The 22841-nt window shown below is 39.9% G+C and overlaps 1 protein-coding gene across 1 annotated transcript in view; it reads right to left on the bottom strand.

Annotated features, from left to right (window-relative positions):
- Positions 1 to 22841, bottom strand: part of LOC135254599 (uronyl 2-sulfotransferase-like) — a 55029-nt gene that overhangs the window by 4043 nt on the left and 28145 nt on the right. The window contains exons 2-7 of the mRNA XM_064334904.1: positions 19889 to 19932; positions 17586 to 17741; positions 12213 to 12292; positions 10860 to 11013; positions 2909 to 3006; positions 2377 to 2534 (exon numbers count right to left, since the gene is read on the bottom strand). Of these exons, the coding sequence (XP_064190974.1) occupies positions 2377 to 2534; positions 2909 to 3006; positions 10860 to 11013; positions 12213 to 12292; positions 17586 to 17741; positions 19889 to 19932 (690 nt within the window). The remainder of the gene's footprint in view (positions 1 to 2376; positions 2535 to 2908; positions 3007 to 10859; positions 11014 to 12212; positions 12293 to 17585; positions 17742 to 19888; positions 19933 to 22841) is intronic.

The raw sequence follows: 22841 nt of genomic DNA, 5'->3' as shown, positions 1-22841 counted from the left end.
CTCCTAAATTAGAGTAATTATGCATAAAAATGGCTGTAATTCCTACATGGATCACTGAATATGGATGTAAAACCCCTAAATTAGTGCAGTCTGCACTTTAACCTCATATTTATCATTTCATTTAAAAGCCAGTCTGCTGGAGTACAGATCCAAAACAAAAATGAGTGGGTCACTGTCCAAATACCTATGGACTGCACTGCACATAAACTCCTTGTTTAGTGTGCCTTCAATCTGGAATCAGCAGCAATGTGCCAACTGTCACAAAGCCAAAGTCGATGAAGGTCATAGCAATATGTCACATTGTTTCTTTTCCCTCACACATCATCATGGTGTCACACCAAAAATCAAGGTTCTTTTCCTGTAGTAGCTCTCTCATTTTTATTAAAAACTTAGTTTTTCTTTGTTTTGTTGTTATTTCATTCCTTATTTTGTATGCATATTGGACACAGCTGATAGGATAACAAACATATAAAAAAAGGAATGGTACCTGCACTGATCTAAGGTCAACAATTCCTTCACAGTCACCCATAAAACGAGTGTGTGTATTGCCTCCAAGAAGTTAATATTTAATGAGTTATTCTCTGCATCCAACCATTTTGAACTTCAACATGACATCTCCTTTTTAGTGATCAGGAAATCTTTGGAAAAATTCCCAGTTTTCCGCCACATTGGTGCAAATGATTTTTTTTTCCATGTTATTTGATCCCATTTGGAAAAAAAATAATTTGGGTAACATTTTGTTTATAGATGGCAGTATACAAAAGACTAGTTGATTGATTTATTGGTTGGTTGAAGAAGCAAGCAATTTCCACTAAAGAAGTCCATGTATGAGGCTATTGATCCTGCATAAATAACTAAGAGGAAACACTTTCTTACCAGTATCTACAGTTCAGAATCCAAAGTGAAAGCTACCCGTGGAATCAAAACTACCTTTCTCAATTTGTTTTTGTTTTTTTGGTGTTCGCAGCAGACCTGGAAGGTGGGATGATAATGAAATTGTTGGGGCATTAATGAACAAAACCTTACGCTTGGATTCAATCAACATTTGACCTTTTAGTTGCAAATGCAAGTTATTCTGCCTCACAAACACAGCTCAGTTCATTTTCATGATTGACAAAATGTTATGATGAAGAAAAAAACGAATGCTTGCATTTTATTGCTTCCTGAATTCTGGCCTTCTAGCCTCAATTCTCAGACTTGGACAGACTTGGATCTCAGAAAATGCAACACCAGAAATGCAGAAACCCAACAGCTAAACTCTCCCTGATTGCTTCTAAAACCCAAAAGAAGCAGTAACCTAAATATAAACCTATCATCCATACTCTATCATCCCATGGTTAGCATGTAAAGACAGAACAATAACAATGCATTTTGGAATATCATATTACAGTCGAGATGCCATTTATTTTAAGTGAAGCCACTTCCAAACAAGGAACTTCATACATATGCTAAATAAAATATATAAAAGGCATACTATGCAGGACTTTTTTCCTTGCTTCGCTCCTGTGTTCCAAACAAAAATAGCTCCTCCTCTGTTCTCAACTACACCTGCACCCCCTAGATGAGGAAGCTCATGCACCGACAAAACAACTATATTTGGCTAGCCATGTCAGTAGCTTTATAAAATCGTATTGCAGACTGATGGAATCATGTCTCTTTCAAAAATACAGCAATAGCTGCATTCATACAAGTATGCCAAAATCCTCAACCGATACATACAATAGCAAAAACTCCAACTTCAACATGCAGTCGAACTACAGTAATATCCAGAAAAATCCTACCTAACATACAGGATAGTAGGATTTTGAGACTGGTGGACTCCTTGCTAAAGATAGCCCATAAGAGAAGTGTAAAATACCGGACCAATAGCTGATGTCTTGGGATATCATGGCCAGCCAGCTAACGTTGCCAAACACAACTGAATTTAGTTAGCTAATAACAGCACCTACCTAACGCTACTGAACACTGACCAGCCACTTGGTTGGTTAGGTTAGTCACCTAGGTGACCCTATCTCTCCAAAAGCCAGGTGAATTGCACCACTGTGCACTGTAGCCATCCATGTATTTCCTCTTTTTATTCTTCTTCTTCTGTTGGTCACATGCTTTTCAGATACAGCCCACAAAGAAAAAAGGGTCACACCCAGAAACATCCTGAACACTTTCTACAATAACAAACAAAGGCAGACAAGCAAGGACTGGGCAGAAGTGCACACAGACACAGACTGTATAACAGCATGGTTGTTTTATAATATATATGCATAGTATGTCAGTTTATATAACAGTGAAGGGAGGAAGCACTTAGAGATCAGTGGACTGAAAGGAGGGAGAGAGCTAAGGGAAGCAGAACAACTGAAAGGAGAAAGAGAGGAGGATCACCTGGGCTCTTGTAGATGTTCAGCACGTTGGTGAAGAAGTGCGGTAGGAGGCGCTCCAGCAGGAGCAGCACATCCTCCAGCTCTTCCAGCACCCCCACCAGCAGGTAGGTCTCTAGAACATTCCGCTTGGCTCGCTCTAGAGCCCACTCGCCAGGCTCCCTGTCCACCACATGCAACACGTACTGAGTCACTAATGCTAGCACACACAGAGAGTGGCTGACACCGTCACATTTCATCTGAGTATGGTCTAAACAAGATCTTTTCAAACATTCCTTGAGGGGTGGTCTGTAACAGTGAATTCTTTTGCCAGTGTGTCATTGTTTTCTTTTTTTTCTAAGCCACTATTCCTGATCAGGAAAAGTTGGACCTAATGATTCCTAGTTGGATGTAATGCGTATCCTTATGTCATTTGGATAGAATCACACACAGTACAAATGAGATGAAGTTTGCAGCATTCTAAATTACATACAGGTAACCAAATCCACACATGCCTTGCATGGAACTGATCCCTGTATCAAGAAGTGTGGTCTTACCTGCACTGGGGATGCTGTCCACAGAAATAGGGAATGATGTAGAAGAGTCGTGGGTTGGAGCATTCTGGGTAATTCTCCAGGATGCATACATTAATATCCTAGCAAAGAACAGAGTCAGAACGAATTAATGATGAAATACATTATAATTATGTCAAAGTACATTGCATATTAAAACACAAAGGTTTTATGATACCACAAATAATTGACGTATGTAATTGCAATAACAAACAAGTAAATAACAAACATGTCACCTATCAATGATGCAATGTTGTCACCACCAAACTCTTTTGGGTACAATAACTTGATGTCTAACATTGGTGGTGTGAATACAGTTAAAAGTTTGGCAAATTGAAATTAGTGGATTCTTTGTTGAATTGCATTTGCAAATGGATTTATATACACCGATCAGCCACAACATTAAAATCACCTGCATTTTTCTGCTTTTTTCTGATTTAATATTTTATTTTCTTTGTTTGCAATCAAACAATTCACATGTGGTAAAAGTGCAGACTCAGAGCTTTTATTAAAGGGTATTCTTATACATTTTGGTTTCACCATGTAGTAATTACAGCACTTTTTATACATAGGCCCCCATTTCAGTGTTTTAGACAAATTAACATAATGTCAAATAAAAGAGTCATGTTTTATATTTGGTTGCATATCCTTTGCATGCCATGACTTCCTGATGTCTGTGACCTATCAACATCATCAGAGTCTGGATATCTTATTGGTAGGTTGTCCTACTGTACAAGCGATACAATAACTCTTTACATTTGAATGGATCCCGATGGGAATTGGGGGGTGGGACTAGATACAGTATGGAACACATGTGTTGGCTAAATCGCTTTAAGTCATCAAGGGTCCAAGGTATCTAATGAGCCTCAAGCCACCGTGCTGCTGCCAGATATGCAGTAGATACTACAAGAATTTCTCCTGAACATTTTTTCCATTGAGTTCAATAGGAAAATTAATCAGGAGAAACAAGGCTTGTAGTATCATTTCATATTCTGACTTGTACTGGTATATTAAATTCTTCATAACTGAGGGCAGAGGTAGAAGCAGGGCCTGTGTCTGTAATCCTTACAGCAATATTTACACTTTAACACTGCCACAAGCTGCACTCAGTTACTGTGGAATTCCTCTGTGGGCCAGGAATAGGACCATCTCTTTGATGGACTGCAGGAGAACTGAGGCTCCTGGTCAGGGCAGGCCTGTTATGAAATTGTTTGTTTACCCAAGGTTAGACATACATACACTGTATCTCTTTATGATGTGGACCAATATTTTCAACTTTTAGGTAATCTTCTATAATGGGTGGCTAAAAAGTGCTGTAATTTCTATGTGGTGACACCAAAGTATATAAAACCCTTCAGTAAAAGCTAAGAATGTGCACTCACATATTATTTATATAAAAATTTGACATTTAGATTGAATATCTGGGGTTTAAGGGTTTAATATATTACAGTCATATTCAATCAATTAAAAGTGCAGTATATCCCTCATTTTAATCCATAAACTATAAATCCTTCACTAAATGGTTGGTGGCAAAAGTAAAAGGGACAGCCAGTGTTTTTAAAGAGTAATACTTGAGAAGTAGTCATTTATTTTTAAATGTTAAAAAATAAACAGAAGTGAAATTCAGTTCATTACAGATAAACATGCAGACATATTTTTCAATGTTTGTGATAGGAACTTTGTGGTTGTATACTTGTGCAGGCTTTGGTTGTGGCTCAACTGTCAGTTAATTGAGTTGTCGACTGAAACCAGTTCTTGATTTCTCATCCTGGCATTTAGCTGCTATAAGGTATTTATAACTGAAACGCACATTTGATGATAAGTCTACTGTTAATAAATACTTTTCTCTATTAATGACATAGTATGAATTTGAAATAATCATTTAATTTTTTCAATCGTTGAAGTCATTTAACAATGATCATTTCCACCATAAGGTTAGTTAGAAGTAAATTAGCTTTTACAATTTCGCTTTTAAAATGTAACGTTAACTTTGTGTAATACAATATCAAAGTCACTAGGGGGCAGGACATATGTTTGCTTGACCTACGGTACCACAAAATACTTTTGTGCTCTGCCTGTACACCAAACTGTATTTTGTTTTAGGCTAATCAGGATTTAGGTTTGGTGAGTTAAATATTTACAGCAGTTTCCATCCTTGCCAATTACATCCTTTGTCATTACTGCTTTTTAAAAACTCAGTAGTCAGTACTGAGTTTAAAAAAAAATCAGTAAAACATGACTTAACTCATGTATTCAGAATACAACCTCATGCAAATTATAGACTTGACTTCATCCACGTCATAATGTGTTCACATTATACTTTCACTTTCCTGTCCTGTTCAGCAGAGCCAAAGAGAATGGATTTTATGTCTCTAAACAATTTAAAATAAAATACAGAGCCTATTCTTTGGGAATTATTAAAACAAGATGGCGCCCAAGATGGCTGCCTTGTGCGTTTGTGCATGGAGAAGTGGATCTAAAATCCAATAAATATCTCTCTTTGGAGTTGCCATCCGCTTGATCTCGTTGGAGTGTCCTGTTAATGACCTGGTTTGGAACAGTTTTTTGAATGAATTGTTGACATGTTCCCTATCCTTTGTGAAGTAATGGCAGAAACGGCACCTGTCTTAAAGTACTCTATGGAATTCCTCAAGAGGCTCAAACAATCTGCCCCTCCAGTAAGCCCTCGGCTGAGAAAAATCCTAAGCAAAGAAGGGGTGGCACGGATATCAACCAGGAAAAGAGGACGTAGAGGGGGTAAGAACATTTTGCGCAAGATTAGGACTGTTGTCAGCAGAAGATTTGACCTCACTAGACCACAACTTTATGGATCTAGGAATTCTGGGGACAAATCACAATCAAACCTAATCAAAGTCAAGGTAGTGAACAATAGACCATCCAACCATGCTATGTTACCAACTTTCTTCTCGAACCCCAGATCTCTTTTAAACAAGATTGATGAGTTCCAGGCTATATTGATAAAAAACCATGTAGATGTGGCTGCAGTTTACTCCCCACATGCCTGAAGAATTACTGGGTATAGATGGCTACACCTTGTTTTCCAAATGCCAAACCACTCGCCGTGGTGGAGGTGTTGCACTGTACATCAGAGACTGTGTTCCATTACATCCCCTAACCTGTATCAGGGTTCCTGACCATCTAGAATGTCTGTGGGTGAAAGTGAGACCTCTGAGACTACCACGGCACATATCTGCTATTGCTGTGTGTGTGGTGTATTTACCGCCCCAATCACCACATCAGGATGAACTCATTGAACATCTAATAGCCTCATCTTACCTGCTTCGTACTAAGTACCCAGACATTGGACTTGTAATTCTTGGAGACTTCAACCACCTCAAAGTCCATGCCATCTGCCTAGATAACCAACTCTGCCAGGTGGTTCAGAACAACACCAGAGGTGAAGCCATCCTTGACATGATTATCACTAACATGAAATCATTGTACCTGAAGCCTGAGATTCTCCCTCCTGTTAGCTCAAGTGACCACAATTGTGTCCTCTGGAGCCCTAAAGCACAAACAAGAGCTCTCCAGTGCACTAAACGGGTAGTACGACCTATAAGGGAGCCTGGCTTGAGTGAGTTTGGCAGGTGGATTACCACTCATCTATGGCAGGAGGTGAATGAAGCAACCAGCACTAATGAAACAGCCAACGCCTTCTACAATACCATTCTGCCTGAAATTGATAGACATTTCCCTATGAAGACAGTGAAAATCTATCCTTCGGACAAACCATGGATCAACCCCAAGATCAAGCATTTGATCCACCAGAGACAAAAAGCTTTCAAGACTGGAAAATCATGTGCCCTGGCAAGGTTCTACAGAAATAAGGTCCAAAAGGAAATATATGCGGCAAAAAAACAATTTTACAAATCCAAAGTGGAAGGCATGGAAAAAGCGAATTCTAGAGCTTGGCTCAATAGAGTTAAATCGATGTGCAAAACTGCAAAAAAGGTGGACCGAATCAATGTCCCTGGAATCAATCCCCAGGACTTTGTGACAATTGCTAATGCAATCAACACAAAGTTTGTTAAAGTGCCCCAGTCACTTCCGCCTTTCCAACGTTCAGCTCTATCTCCTTTCCTGCCATCCCCCCCATTGCCCACTATTCCAGTGTGGGATGTGTATAGCAGACTGTCCTCCATCAACTGCCACAAATCCCCTGGCCCAGACATGATTCCCCCAAGAATATTGAAGGAGTTTTCATGCGAGATCAGCATTCCTATCTGTGATATCATTAACAGTTCGTTTGATGAAGGGGTCGTCCCTAGACAATGGAAAGAGGCTACTGTTGTCCCCATACCAAAATCTTCCCCACCAAACATTGATGAACTGAGGCCGATCTCATTAACAGCTCAGCTCTCTAAACTATGCGAACAGTTTGCTGTGCATTGGATCCTGAATGACATCACGCCAAATCTAGATCCCATGCAGTTTGGCAGCCGAGAGAATCGTTCTACAACACACTATCTAGTCAGTTTGATGGACTCTGTGTACAAGGCCTGTGATGTTCTGGGCTCAGTGTGCACACTAATTACAACTGACTTTGCTAAGGTGCTGTAGCTGCCTTTGATGCTGTAGATCACACAATGGCAGTACAGTGCCTCCTTGACCTTGGAGTGAGACCGGGCCTGATCCCATGGATCTGCAGCTTCATGACTGACCGCCGTCAAAAAGTGCGCTACCAGGGACATCTTTCTGATTGGGAATACCCCACGTGTGGAGTTGCACAGGGAACCGTATTAGGGCCTGTAGTCTTTCTAGCACTGATTAACAGTGCCCTCCAGGACAGAATAGACCACTGGAAATATGTGGATGACATGACTCTGGCCCAGACAAGGAAGCTCCAATTACCCTGTACCCTCCAACAGACCCTGAATGGTCTTGATATCTGGGTAGAGGAGCACAAAATGAAACTCAACCCAAAGAAATGTAAAGTTTTACATGTCACCCACATGAGGCATCCACCTGCCCTGCCGACTCTCTCCATTGACCAGAACATCCTGGAAGTCTGTGACACTGTCAAGGTCCTGGGGGTCACCATCCAAAGTAATTTGCGTTGGGACAGTCAGGTGGACCACATGCTGACCTCAGCGAACAGGAAGCTTTTTGCTCTGTGTCGCCTGAAGAAATTTGGTGTCCGAGACCCAGAACTGGGTTCCATCTATACAGGCTACGTACGCCCGGTGCTGGAGTATGCAGTCCCCATCTGGCACAGTTCCCTGACTACAGACCAGGCTAAAAGGCTGGAAAGCACGCAGAAACGGGCTTGTAAAACCATACTTAGCCAGAGGTACTCAGGGTACCCAGAGGCTCTCTGCACTCTCGGATTGTGCACTCTATCAGAGAGACGCACTCAACTGTGTCTTGGCTTTGCCAGAAAACTGCTAAAGTCCAACTTCAGAGACTGGCTACCCCCCCTCAGGGAGGAGCTCACAGGTCGTCAGACAAGGAACTCAAACAAACTGGCCATCCCAAGATGTCGAACTGAGAGATACAGGCGATCACCAATCCCCTATATGTGCAGACTCCTAAATGACAGCGGATTTTAAATTTAAATTTGGGATACGAGATTAGATCTCAGTTTAGATAATTTCAGTATTTTAAATTTTTAGTCTACTTAGTATTAATGTTTTATTGTAACAGCAAAATATTTCAGTGTTTTTAATGACAACAGTCTTTATGAACCTGTAATAATGCTGAAAGGTCAATAAATAAAAAATAAAAAAATAAATAAAAATAAATACAAACTTCAACCTATATAAAAGCTTCAGGAAACCTATTACTGTGGTGACTAGGCGATTACATGACAGGCATACACCTCATTGCAACCTCCTTCTGAAAGTGATTGGTTTCAAAGAACAACACCCTTCTACCACAAAACAACAAAAAAAAATCATTTGAAAAAGAAAAACATTGTTTCACCCCATTGCAACACGGAATGGTTAAGCTGATTAGCTGCCTTGTCACAATCTGGAAATAGTTACAACCAGCTGCTTATGCCTATGCTAAGTGTGACTGTTCAGATGTCACAAAAAAACTATGAATTTTCCACCACCTGGTTCATTCAATACATACAGGCGTAAATTTGGTAAATTTATACTAAGGTTCCAAGGATGTAGCTGAAAAAACCCACAGTTTAGTTCAGCACAAGGTTTCTTCCTGTAAGTCAAGGAGTTTTTCCTAGCCACCTTTGCCCTAGGCTTGCACTGAGGTGGTATCCGGCCTGGGATCTACGAAATGCTGCTTTGTGACCATCTGTGTTACACATGCTCTATAAATAAAATTGAACTAAATACAATTTTATGACAGTGCTAAATTGATGAAATGTTTTGCAATGTAATATAATGGTTGGCTTCTTACAGAGTACATATGGTCCCTAATCAATTCATATGTATTCTGTTAGAGTTGAACTAACACTGGGAATTTTATTGTTTAAGAAAAAATAGGATTAAAAGGTTAAAAAGAAAGTTGTAGAGTATATAAGATGTGCTTTTCATAATGCACATTGAGGGCTGCATTTCTATTTATACACACAGTTCCTGCCAGATGTGCAGCAGAATTTGTGGACTTTATAAGGAACACATGATTCCTGCCTGCAGAGTCCCCTAGCTACCCTCCTTTAGTCATCCATGTTTTTAGAATTCATTATTTTGCATTTAATGTGCACTTAATATTTTAACAGCTGCTACTTCGACTGCTGCCCCAGCTTTGTCGTCATTGTCCTCAGTGAAGTGCTTATTTTGATCAGAGCAATGTTTTTTCCTTTTAAATCCATATTTATGGGAACTCATGCAACATACATTCATTAATTGTGGGCCTTTCATTAGCTTAAAATGTGGCTGCAGCCGTCTCTCTGGCCTTCTATGGCAAAGAGACCCAGTCTACCAAACTAACCAGTTTTCCCACCTGTTCAGTGTGAAGGCAGCCCTAGAGACTGTCCAGCCAAACCTGATTATATGAATTGCAAAAAGACAGGATGTCAAATTGCATGCTCATGTGGCGTAGAACACTAATGCCTAATAGATGCACTATGATGCACAGGAAGAAATGGGTGTTGATTTAAAAAAACTACAGGAGGCCTAATACTTTTGAGCAGCTGTATTTTATATATATATATATATATATATATATATATATATATATATATATATATATATGTCTGTTCTCTCTACAAGATGTTTTAACAGACAGGAAATTCTGAACCTTGAAACATGAATTTCCTCAAAAACTACTTCTTTACTGAATCTCTTCATTTTGTATAATGCTTCACTTGAACTACAAGCCACCATAAACCTTACTAAATTTATCATAAGCATCACACAACACCTGTCATAATCTGTCAAAATCGTTTAAAACTGATGACAAATGATTTCAAATAATGAAAAACTGAAATTATGTATGGAGCAGTATTTTAAAACTCTAAAATTAGCTTCATTCATTACAACAGTGTAATAGCATGACCTATTATAGTACTATGTTGATGTTATGGTGCATAGTTATTAAATTAGTTTCTGTATATGTTGCAGGATGAGCATGCAGTACATAATACAGACACACTAACTCTATCAGCTTCATCAATACATTTTTAGGCTCATAACTGAAATGGCAGAGAATATAATTGTACAGTTGGCATAATTTGGTACTTCTATTGACATACACAGTGTAGTTTTTTCTTACTAATGTTGGTTTACATGTGTGGGTGAACTTTTGCAGCTTTGATCAAGACCATCTGCATCTTCTACCAAGGCCGAGTGAAAATCAGAGGTTTGTTAGCATTGCGAAAAGCCAAAAATCTTCCCAACACAGGCACTGTTCAATCTTTAACATTCAACCAGGTGATAAGAGATGAAAGAACAGAACTGCATGAGTTTTGTACAGGAAAGTAGAAGACATGAAAAGAAGACAAGAGGCTGACCAGGTATCGCTCCTCATCCTTCATCCCGGGGGTTCGGATCAGGTGATTCTGCTCGCCACGCCAGTCCCCAAACCGCCGGAAAAAGTAATTGGAGAGGAATCTGTTGATGGGATCCCGGATGATGTTGATGTACACAGGTTGCTCTATCCTGAACCTGGGGGGGGGGGTCACATGATGATTTCGAGAATTTCGTTGAATTACAGAGTGGTGACCTCCATGACAGTGATGACATTCGCAGAACTTTAAAAAAGACAGCTGGTCCAATATCCTTCTATCAGTCCTCCCTTGAGGAAAAACAGCTAATATAAAAAACTGTAAACAAAACATTTCACATAAAATTAATAATATATCATAAATTAATGTATCAAAAATACAATTCATAATTATACAAATTACTACCAATTTAATTTGCACAGTTCTTCATGTAATTCTAGACCACACAGAAAACACTGATAGCATAATTGGATACAATAAATTGTATGCAAAGTGTCTGATGTCTGTTTTTCTGAAGTGCCACTTCCTTTTATTTCCTCCCTCAATATGTTTAGGTGTCTGTAAGCTATTTTCTTTTACAATGCCTTTACTAGGCTATGGACAATTAGCCAACACCAGTCATTTAATTTTACAATGTCATCATGAATTCATATTTTAAAGCAGGTAAGACTTCCATGAGATAAACCAAGATACATTTCTTGGTTTAATATATTTGTTGAAGCAGATGAGTAGCCTACAGTGCTCAACCAAGCGAGATGAAGTGCCACATTAAATGTTGAGTAGCTAGGTATATACAAAATGCAGCACTCAATCATACAATTGAAATAATTATTTAATTTTCCCCAACAAATCAACAAATGCATAACTATCATTATTATCAAACATGGTCAAAATTAATTAATACATTTTTAACTGTAGGTCTGTAAGTGAATGCTGAGTATTCTACACTCAAACAACAGGCTTCACTAATATTTTTCTGTTTCTTGCCTTTAATTGATGTTTTATTGTATTCTAGATACATTGCTAAATGTATCTAGGTTTATTTATGTGTTAGGCCTCATCATCATCTTCAAAATTGATTCCTAAGCTTTTTCAGCACCTAGAAATAGGGCACCCCCTCTAATGCGGCACTTCAGCTTCCGACAACACCTACTTGGTGATTTTGGAAACACACCGTAAATTTAGATTTTGCACATTAGATTGCATCATAGGAACCACTGTGAAAGCTCCATTGTTATCCAGAAAAGCTCAATTTTATCCAGAAACAGGGCCCTGGTCCTCTGCTGCAAGATTCCACTGATTAGGAAAAAGAAAATAGACAACCAACATAGATTCTTCCCAATCCCCACTTGAACTGACCTAGTGAAATTTAGGAAGTGCACATGGCGGGTGAACAGGAATGGCTGTGGAATGTTACTGATGTTCCTCATCAGGTCAACCTGGAAAACAGACACAGGCATGGCCACTTCACACCTATGGTTGTGACAAGTACCACAGGACAGCCAATGAGCACAAAGCATGAGATAGGCTGTGCTGCAGATATTGTGAAACAGGAACAGGCCGGTCAGTCTTTTTTTACAACAATAACCTTAATGTGCTATGGTTATTATCCGTGCTTAACTACTGATATAAAGGTGGTCAACTCCTGGAGCAAGATATGCTGGTGTTTATTGTTACCTAATATTTAGTTGATCAATCAGAACAGAAGATTACAAGTAGTTTACCTCACATTAACAATAATGTTGTGGCTCTCCAGGACTAGGATTGGCCACCGCTATATAAATAGATTCATTTTTAACACATTTGAACACCAGCCAGATTAATAATCTCAATGTTCCATGGGTTATGGTATTACTGATCTGATACAATCTACTGTATCTGGGGCAATTTTTTTATTTAATACTTGTGTGTGTAATAGCTAGGCAGATGCTCTTATGTGCTATGACTTTATTTCTGAATATTATCAATTTATACAACTGAAAGTTTAACTGAAGCAGTTGTGGTTGACTGCTTTGCTCAAGGGGAGCACAGCAGTGCCCCACCTAGGAATCATAACACTATAGAATACTATGACTACAGCACAACTCCACTATTCAACATTCTCATAAACTTTTCATTTCAAAATTCTACTTTGTCACAAATATGGGAAATATTATTACATGGGGTAATATTTATACAAGTCCATATTAAAACAGTTATACTATTAATTACAAAGTGCACAGGCAATACATATGTGGTTTAAGATCAGCGAATGCAATGATGTTCATCTGTAAATAAGCACAGGACGGATTATAGTAATCTGGTGGAAACTCAACACATGGGCTCACACTGCCCTCTTCCTTTCAACAGACTGCCAGATGGAATCAGTTTTGACACAAAACCTGCCAAGCTGTGAAAGCATGTGTGTTCGGTTCACCCAGGAGGATCCCAAATACAGAGAGCAAAGCTTGTTCTTATGAAAACAAGCTTTATGTAAAATATTTAACAACTGGTTGTATTACCCATGCATGAGATTTCCAAACATAATGAATGTTTATGCAGTCATATTAATATAATATAAGCAGTTATGGGATGTAGGAAATCAGTAAAAAATCCACACATCCAGTAATATGCAGAGGGGCAGGGTGCGGCACATGTAAAAACATAATGCAAGTGGAGGAAAAATAAACCCAACAGAGCTCAAGTCCCATTTAAATTCAGGAGGAATTGGAATTCAATTAAACAACTGAAAAAAGAACTGTATGTGCATTGTCAATTTATGAATTTAATTTAAATTCATTTCCTGAATTGGCTGAATTGAAAAGGAATTGACCTAACCCTGGTACCCACACACTATATCAATGCTCCCAGAGATTTCTTAACAAATAAACAAATGTTTGTCCTTCTTCAGGTGACCTTCACTGTCATCAACATCATTGCGACCCAACTTTTGAATATTCAATCATAATTGTAGGTCTGCTCCAGGTCCCTTTCCAGGCATACAAGTATCCTCTGAAATGTAATCCACTCTGCAGTCTATCAGCAGAACTGCACAGTTACTGTATGAGGTATACCTCCCTTAAAAAAACCTCCTTCAAAATCACAGCAGGTAGTAATAATCATACACCACGTTGCAACAACCCTTGCTACAATCAATATATATGAACTGTGCAACATTCTGACTTTCCAGTTGTATAGCGCTTTACAGAAGCCCTCGATATTGGGCTCAAGCAGACTTGGATACTGAGGGTAGAATGCGCCTGAGTACTAATAATGGCCTGACTGAACACAGCTGTATTGGTAGAAAGAAATTTCATAAGTAGAACTAACTTAGTTTTTTTGGAATTTTTTACCTCAAAGGTTGGTCTAGTTTGAAAGCTGGTTTTACACAGAAGCTACAGTGCTTTGCCAATTAATTTGTAGGGTGAGAACAGAGGTGCAACGTTGTGTGTGATATTGGTCACTGCTTCAGGCTTGAACTGAATGCAGCATGAAGTAATGTACACCTGGTAAAACAGATAGAATACTGATACACCAACATGATTCAGCATATGTGAAAACTTGGACTCACAGTCTATTTTGTTGCTAGCAGATGCTTATCAGGAAATTGATTTAAATATCTGAAGTGTAGTACTGATGCATTCAGGTCATAGAACACATTCACAGTCTATTACCGTACTTACATTAAAATACTAATGCATTCACTTATTTATTGACACTGCCAACTGCTAAAATTCCATCCGAGTGCTGTTATCTGTGACTAAAGCAGAAGTCATAGAGATTGTGTAACCGACAAATACAACAAAGCTCCAAAATCCGACTTTCAGTCAGGTACTACTTACCAGGACTAAAGTCCTCAGCAAGGTTTCTGCGTTTCACGGGTCTAAGACGCGAAGATAGCAATAGCCATGCTTGTCGTCGTCATCTGTCTTGTTTTCTGTGACCCATACACCGATAGCTACATATTTCAATAGGACGCGAGGTTGATCCACTAATCACGGTACAACAATGACTATATGTATTTTGTATTATTGATTCATAATCTGTCAAACTAATAACAGCAGAAACATGCACAGTTAAACATTGCGTTAACTTCTTAATCATATAGTAATCGCAAATAAAGATAGAAAAACTGGACTTGCGTGAAATATTAGTGTGTACACCACGTTTGCTTTCTTCAAGTTATGTCGAGCAGCATGTGCTCCAGATGCAACCATGCACCTATGATCCATAGTCTGGTCTTGGAATTGAAATGCAGTAATTAGTAAAATTACGCAGTCTGAAAAGTAAGGGAAGTTACTAGATAACCTGTATTACGATAAAGTGCGAAGGTATCCATTGTGATGATCACATGTATTATCAACTACGCATCTCAATACTGTATCAACTTGAGTCATTAAACGGCTAACAAAATCGAGAATATTCAGCAACGAATAATCAGTGAAGTTGGTAGCTATAATTGCTCACACGAATGCTTAGCATTTATAAAACATACTAAGCAAAAACAGTAGCACACGTTAAATCCGACTTTACGGCTAACCAAAGTAGTCTGCGCGCATAACACAAGTTTGATTTATGAATAATGGTTTGCGCTGCTATTCAAACTGGGTAAGCGAAATAAATCACAGCTAGAGATCGACACAGATTCACGCTGCAACTCACCAAGGTCTGTACTTCGGAGTACTACCCCGCAGGACGTTGGGTAAAAGCCCAGACTAATTTACCTAGTCGGTGGAACCAGATCCCAAGTTCTATTCGGGATATTCCTGCGGAAACGTATGATACATACAGGTTTTACCACCACAGTCCCTAAAACAAATGCGATGGAAGCAATCATGGACACAATCATAGGGAGAAGCTTGGGGGGCTGAAGCGAACACAGACTTGCTTTCAGTGTCTAGGCCAGCAGCCAGCTCTGACAACAATAGTGTTTTAACCAGGATGTAAACATGATACCTGCTGGTAGTGAAATGTATTGGTCAAGAAGGCAGTAAATTCTTTTTTTGACATTCTTTTTTTACCAGGTCATGTGGTACTTTGCAGTAGCCAAGCTTGCCCTTGATTTCATTGTTTCACACACACTCTTATTAAGGTTTACACTATAAGATTATTTCTCAAGGATACAACAGTACTGTCCCACATGGGACTCAAACCTACAACCTCCAGGTCATAAGCCAAACTCTTCTTTGTTTAGTGACAGAAATTTTACACTTATACTGTTTACACATTGTCCAGGCACAAAGCAAGTCAGGTTTAAAAACCTTTTGCAAAAGATGCAACTGCAAGGTTTCTTTTTGGATTTGAACCTGCTAATACTCAGAAAAGCAGCAAGACCACACAACCATTTAAATATTAGCTAAATTCCTCTGACAAAACAGATAATTTTCATAGAGCAAGTGCCATTGTATCCACATTATCTTCAGCACTTGGCCCAGGAGGGTGGGTCATTGATGAAGCATGTTGTTGCTGTTTCTGGTGAGAGTGTGAAGTGCCCTTCGTAAATAGTGTAACTGAGCATGTTTATGAGTCTGGCACAGCCAGTTACACACTGAGGTCCATTCCAGAAGCTGTTTGTGAAACACCAGACCAACGAAGGATCAGAACAATGTAAACTTGGTGGTCATGACGGAACTGGCATAGCGGAAAAGGCAACACGTTTCAACCACTGAAGGTTTTCCTCAGACAAACCCACCCTCTTCACTGCCAGTTGGAAGCTGATTTTGACAACATTTGCAGTACCAGCATATTGGATTGTCCATTTATGGCCTTAATGCAGCCGTATAACAGGGAAAGACGGCAAACAATCTGATTGGCTATATTGAAACCAAACCTCCACAGCACCCACAGGTAATTTGATCCTCTAAATCAGGGACATCATAATAAATCCCATGGGACTGCAGTGTCTGTGGGTTTTTGTGGTTTCCTCTCAATCAGCTGCCAATTAAGGCTTTGAGAAGAAGGTGCATGGATTCTTTAGCCAATCAATAACATAAATGAATGAATGGGTGCTGAGAACACCCAAGAACACTGTGGCCCTCCAGGACAGACTGTAGGTGCACTACAATCTCTAGTCACAAAATTACTGAAATTGAGTTGGACAAGTCATAATTGTCCAACAATTGTCCAACTGCAGATTGACAGTTCTGCATTTACTTTGGAAATAGGAAGTCTGTATTCTAATGGTACAGAGTGGAGTGTGAGCAGGGAGGTGTTGTGAATTTCACTAAGCATTATTATGGGGGCCAGGATTTTGGGTCCATAAATGAAAACTCTTAATTTTGTTTATCCAGCCAGAGATACTACCCCTTCCCATCGCTAGACCATCTTTTGTGAATTTTCGAGAATGCAGACAGCATGGCCATTGTCAGAGGTGTGAGCTGCTAGCCCCTGTGTTGTTTTTCTTCTACAGAAAGCATAATTTCTCATATTTGTATTTCCCTTCCTTCTCCCTTATTCAATATATCATAAATTGTGTTTCTTTTGTGTTGCTTTTCCATTCTCTATTAATTATGTGATACACTCATTTGCACTTCATAATTGTATACAAAAACAGTACATAAAAACATATATAATGATTAAAATGGGGCAGTCACCCCATCTAGACTTGTCATTTACATACAGGAAAATTCAGTACATTGTGAAGACTCAAGCACCCCTACCAAGGCCACTGCTTTGGCCACTGCTTACAGTATACTACATGCTATCGCAAACTGTTTAATTCATTGAAAACTACCCTGGTAGCACCTTGGTTACCTGCTCATGTTTGGTGAGCCGGGTCTTGTTGTGGATGTCGGAGGAGACCAGGGTGAAGCTATGTCTTTCTGCCAGGATCCGCAGCAGCAGAACTACGGTACGGCTGCCACACTTCCCCACACGGTTATACACTACCTGACTCGGAAAAGGCAAGACCTGGACCAGGAAACATGCATTATGGGGTCAGGATCTGGACTGGGAAGCACAATTCACTATGGGTTAAAAACCACACAGGGATAAAAGTTTGATGCATTTTGTCATTATTACAATAAGAAATCAGAGGGCATGCTTTTTCGTCAGGGCTACTAAAGATTTTTAAGAAAAAAAGCATTTTAAGAAATAATAATTTAAGAAAAGTGTTGTCAATGAGGCCCAATTGAACTATATAATGTTCTTATCAAGTGTCTTTTGTAACCTTAGGCTATATTACAGTACACTGAGCACAGAGGTACAATGCTTGTGTTGGACAACTCTCCCATGTAAAACAATGATTTTGGAACCTTAATATCTCCACCATTTCAAAACCAATCTCAGTGCCATTTCCACAGGTGTGAATGTCCAGCAGCTGGTCATTCACCTTTGAGAGAAGCTTTGAATCTTAAGCAATTTGCCAATAGGTGAGTACATGTTGTCTGAAGTACAGTAGACATATACAGGGCTGTAGTAGTTGTCAAAGATCTGTGCTGATACTGTGTTGATGGAGAGCAGGCTGGTGTTAGCATTAGGGAAGATCAATTTCATTTCCTGTCTTTTGAGACTTTTGGAAAATGCAAACATTTCACATTAAACATAGTTTTATATGGTGACATATCAGCCTGATAATGGCTGTTGGCTTGGGTGTTTTCATTTTCCGATTGATTTCAGATTGTTAATAGATACATACAGTATTTGATGATAAATGCAAAATCCATGCTCATTTCACAGAGTACACGTGACCTTTTTAGTAAATGGATAGTCCAATAAAAAGAGCCCTCTGCTTTCACAAAAAAAAATCAGAGGTAATTGGAAACACAATGTGCTCCTTTCTATCAGCTGTGCACCAATGCTTCATTTCAGGCCTTACATACCCTCCTCCAGCACAGCTGTTTCTATGTTTGGATTCATTATTAATTCTGTCATTACAACACAGGCAGTCAAGCCACACATACCCCTAAGGGTGGTTGGTCATGATGCATTCTTTTAACACACCTGTGTATACCAGGCAGTTCTCACATTTGCAATTACACTTTAGGTTGCTTACAGTATGCTAATTGTGGGGAGAGCTATGTTCAGTTCATGTCAATTTTGTTCTTACAGGAAACCAAAGTTATATAATTTTGAATGTGAGGGTTTAGATTGTAAGGCTTGTTAGGGTTCAGATCCTCCTAATGGAATTCATACAGAATTTATTTCTTTCTGAAAAGAGGAATGGGTTTGTTTGGCACCTGTGTGACAACTACACACCAGTGGGCAGTGGCACTCCCGATGGGGATATAAGGGAGTGACAAATTTCAAAAAGGTTGGTCAGTTTGAATGGAGTGGCAGCGGCAGTGGCAGTTGTCATATTTCAGGAAGTATGAATATATAAAAACCCATTTTTGCTTTGTCATGGGGTATTGTGTGTAGATTGATGAAAATAAAATTAATCTAATCAATTTTAGAATAAGGCTGTAAAGTAACAAAATATGGAAAAAGTGAAGGGGTCTGAATACTTTCTGAAGGCACTGTATTTTTCGTTATGACATGAAATTGCCAAGTAATTTTTTTGCCTACCACTTATGTCAACCCCTGATTACAAATGGGTGCTGTAGATACACCTTAAAAGCCACCTTGAATGATCATGTTAATGTCTTTGACAATGTTCATGTTTATCATGCTCATGTAAATAAAATGTACCTATGCTAGTTCTGTCTCTCGTTGTACTGGTTTGAAATATATATTCAAATATATTAAATTGTGTGTTGTTTTTAGAAGGAACAATTGAACCTCATTTGTGGCCAAAGTTGACAGCCCAAAATAGCAGGCTAATATATTGCACATGACACTACTGAAAAAAACCATTAATACAAGTTTAATATTATTGCGAATGTTCTACAAATTCAATAAAGTTAGGGTCAGAATTACAGTGAGAGTGCATGTCAGTGTTAAGGTTATGGACATTGCACCAATGGGCAAGGCTTTGACCACACCGCCTTATTTTTGTTGTTCATGTATCCTCCAATGTGCAATCAGGCCCTCTTTGTAAGTAGATATGGCATCCTGGCTGTGAGCCAGCAGGAACTGGGACATGCAAGTCTTCAGAGAAGATGCAATGCAACTCTTACTCTTGGGGGCTGGGGTCTGTGGTCATCAATGAAAGTAGACTGTCCTGTGTGAAGAGAAGAGTAGAAATAAGTCATACACATCACATAGTTTAGGTTTAGATAGAATGGAATATACACAACTCTGAAATGGCTCAGCAAACAATTAAGCCAGTGTCCAATGTATACAACCCTCTCTGGATGTGCTTATCACAGGAAGTAAAACATCAAAAGGACAGGGGAGTCTGCTCTTTTTCCCAAACAGAGCTGATATTCTGAGTAGAAATCTTAAAACAGTTTGAAACATTTCAAGATCATGCAGTGCTGTCACATTTTATTATTGATTATTAGATCTGGTGCTGTTAATCTAAATTATTACATTTATGAAGCACTGGAAATTTTGAAACCACCATGATAAATAATAAAATGTTGACTAAGATCTGAATCACAAGTACATGCTTCAAAAACACTGGCATCTCTGGAGCTTGAAAACGCAGTCATAAAAATATTAGGAGTGGTTTTCATGAGTCTGAGGGGGGTTCGAACCTAGCCTGTCACTCATCCAAAAGTGTCATAGGCAGACACACTACCTGGTGAGCTACTAATGAAGGACATACCAGTGACAAAGTTTTGCTCTTTTAAACAAGTGCACTTCTACATGTCATTTTGCATATGCATCCAATGTTTTTATTGGCTGATGTACCTTAAATGTCCAATGGGGAGACATATTATTTGTGGGCTTGGAGCATTTGTGATGATGTAATCAAGCAGCAAAAAGAAGAAGGCAGAAATGCGAAATCCCCAAAGTTTGGGGCTTTATTGTGTTGACGTGTGAAGTAGTTTGTGAATTATGTCTGTTGAAATGGGGTCAAAAGGTACAGGAATTGTTTTTAAGCACTGAGAGTCTGTGGTCATTGTGGTTATTTCTGTAGAGAACCCAGAAAAGTGCCAAACTCTCTGTATAAGTATGGGGCATGCCGCCCTGCCGGGGCAAAACTTGGTGGGATGGCATACCTGCCATCTCAATTAAAAAACTATTTGCAGCATTGGTACACTTAAAATGAGAAATGAAATAAGTGATGAATGTAATGTGCATAGTACAAATGAAAGTCCTACTCTGCTTAAATTTGATTGTGGTCAATAGTTTAACAGGCTCTTCTGTCATTGATTGATGATGCCCCAGCCAGCCAGCCAGCTTGCCCCTCAGACTGCTCCCTCTCTGGATGTGCGACTTGCTCTCCCTGACCAATATGATGTACTCCCTCTAAGTGCAGGGGGGTTCCTTCTCCAGTGCTGTCTGTACTTCAGGCTGTTAATCCAACAGAAAACTTCCACTTCATATAGAATGACTTTGCCAGAGCTATAAACATCCCTTTTCCAACCCTCACCACTCCAGTCTCGGCCCATGCCCTGGATGGCAAGCCAGTGTGAGTTGGAAATGTCACTCAGATCACCGACCCCATCACCATCACAATTGGGGCATTACACCGAGAGAGACTGCTAATGCTAATTATCTGAGCTCCGGTCCACAAAGTCATCCTCAGTCTCCCCTGGCTCCAACTACACATGCCAACTATATCATGTAATGAGACAGAGATCACCACCTGGTCACCCCATTGTCAGAAGACCTATTCACAACTACACTGTTCCACTTCAGCTATCCTCCAAGTTCCAGAGGTTTACCAGGACCTCATGGAGGTGTTCTCCAACGCCAAAGTTACCTGTCTCCCTCCAGACTGCCCTTGGGATTGAGCCATTGACCCGCTTGCCTCCATGCAACCGCATCTACCCCCTGGCTATTGCAGAGATCTGGACTATTGACGAGTACATCCAGGAGGTGCTGAGTCAGGGATTCATCTGACCCTATACATTTCCAGCATCAGCAGGGTTCTTTGTGCAAAAGAATGATGGTGGTCAGCACCCCTGCATTGACTACAGTGGGCTGAACTCCATATCGGTTAAATACTATCTCTTTCCTCTGGTGCCTGCAGCTATTGGACAGCTCCAGGGTTCACACTTCTTTATGAAATTGGATCTGTGGAGTGCCTCAAGCTCATCCATATCTGGGAGGGGGATACAGATGATGTTGTAGGGACTCTGAAGATCGAATTTTGAAAAGAAGCGTGAACATCGGAGCTGTTCGATAGCTGAAAACACCAGAGCAAGGCCAGTATGAATATCTGGTAATGCCATATAGGCTAGCCAATGGACCCTCAGTCTTACAGGCATTTGTTAACAATGTATTCTGGGACATCCAGGGTTCCAGTTCCATGGTAGCTCCTCACACCATCCTTCTTAGGGGTATTCCCTATAAACTCCGCTGGAATGAAGCTGCTGCCACTGCGTTCTGTGAGCTGAAGGAGTGTTTCACCTCTGCTCCACTATGGAAACAGCCAGACCCCATGGGGCAGTTTACCATGGAGGTGGATGCTTCTGAGGTAGGCGTGGGGGAGTTCTATATAACCTATAAAAACTTCCCTGTAATTTCTTCTCCAAAAAGATTACTCCTGCAGAACGAAATTATCATGTGGGTGACTGGGAACAACTGGCGGTGAAGTCGGCATTAGAGGAGTGGAGACATTAGTTGAAGGGATCCCAGGAGCCATTCACTGTGCTCACAGACCACCACAACTTCGGAGTACATCCGCACAACCATTATAATGATTCCATAATCCCAGATCCACGATGTGGGAGAGACCTCCATTGAACCTGAGACCATCATCCATCCCTCTTGCATGATAGCCCCTGTCCTCTGGGACATTGAGGAGGAGAATCGCCGGGCTCAGGAGATATAGCCTGCCCCAGAATCATGTCCTCCTACGTGCCCCTGGGGTTAGGAGATCAATTGCTGAACTGGGCTCATACTTCCCTAACAACTGGGCACCCAGGTATTACCTGTATCAGATGCCAACTGAGAAATACTGGTGGCCCATCTTGGCTCAGGGTCTCATTAGGTATGTCAGCTTCTGTTCTGTTT

The sequence above is a fragment of the Anguilla rostrata genome, chromosome 1 (genome assembly GCF_018555375.3).
Source record: "Anguilla rostrata isolate EN2019 chromosome 1, ASM1855537v3, whole genome shotgun sequence".
NCBI lineage: Eukaryota > Metazoa > Chordata > Actinopteri > Anguilliformes > Anguillidae > Anguilla > Anguilla rostrata.
The sequence above is the reverse complement of the archived record's forward strand: the minus strand, read 5'-3'. Positions and strand labels throughout refer to the sequence as shown.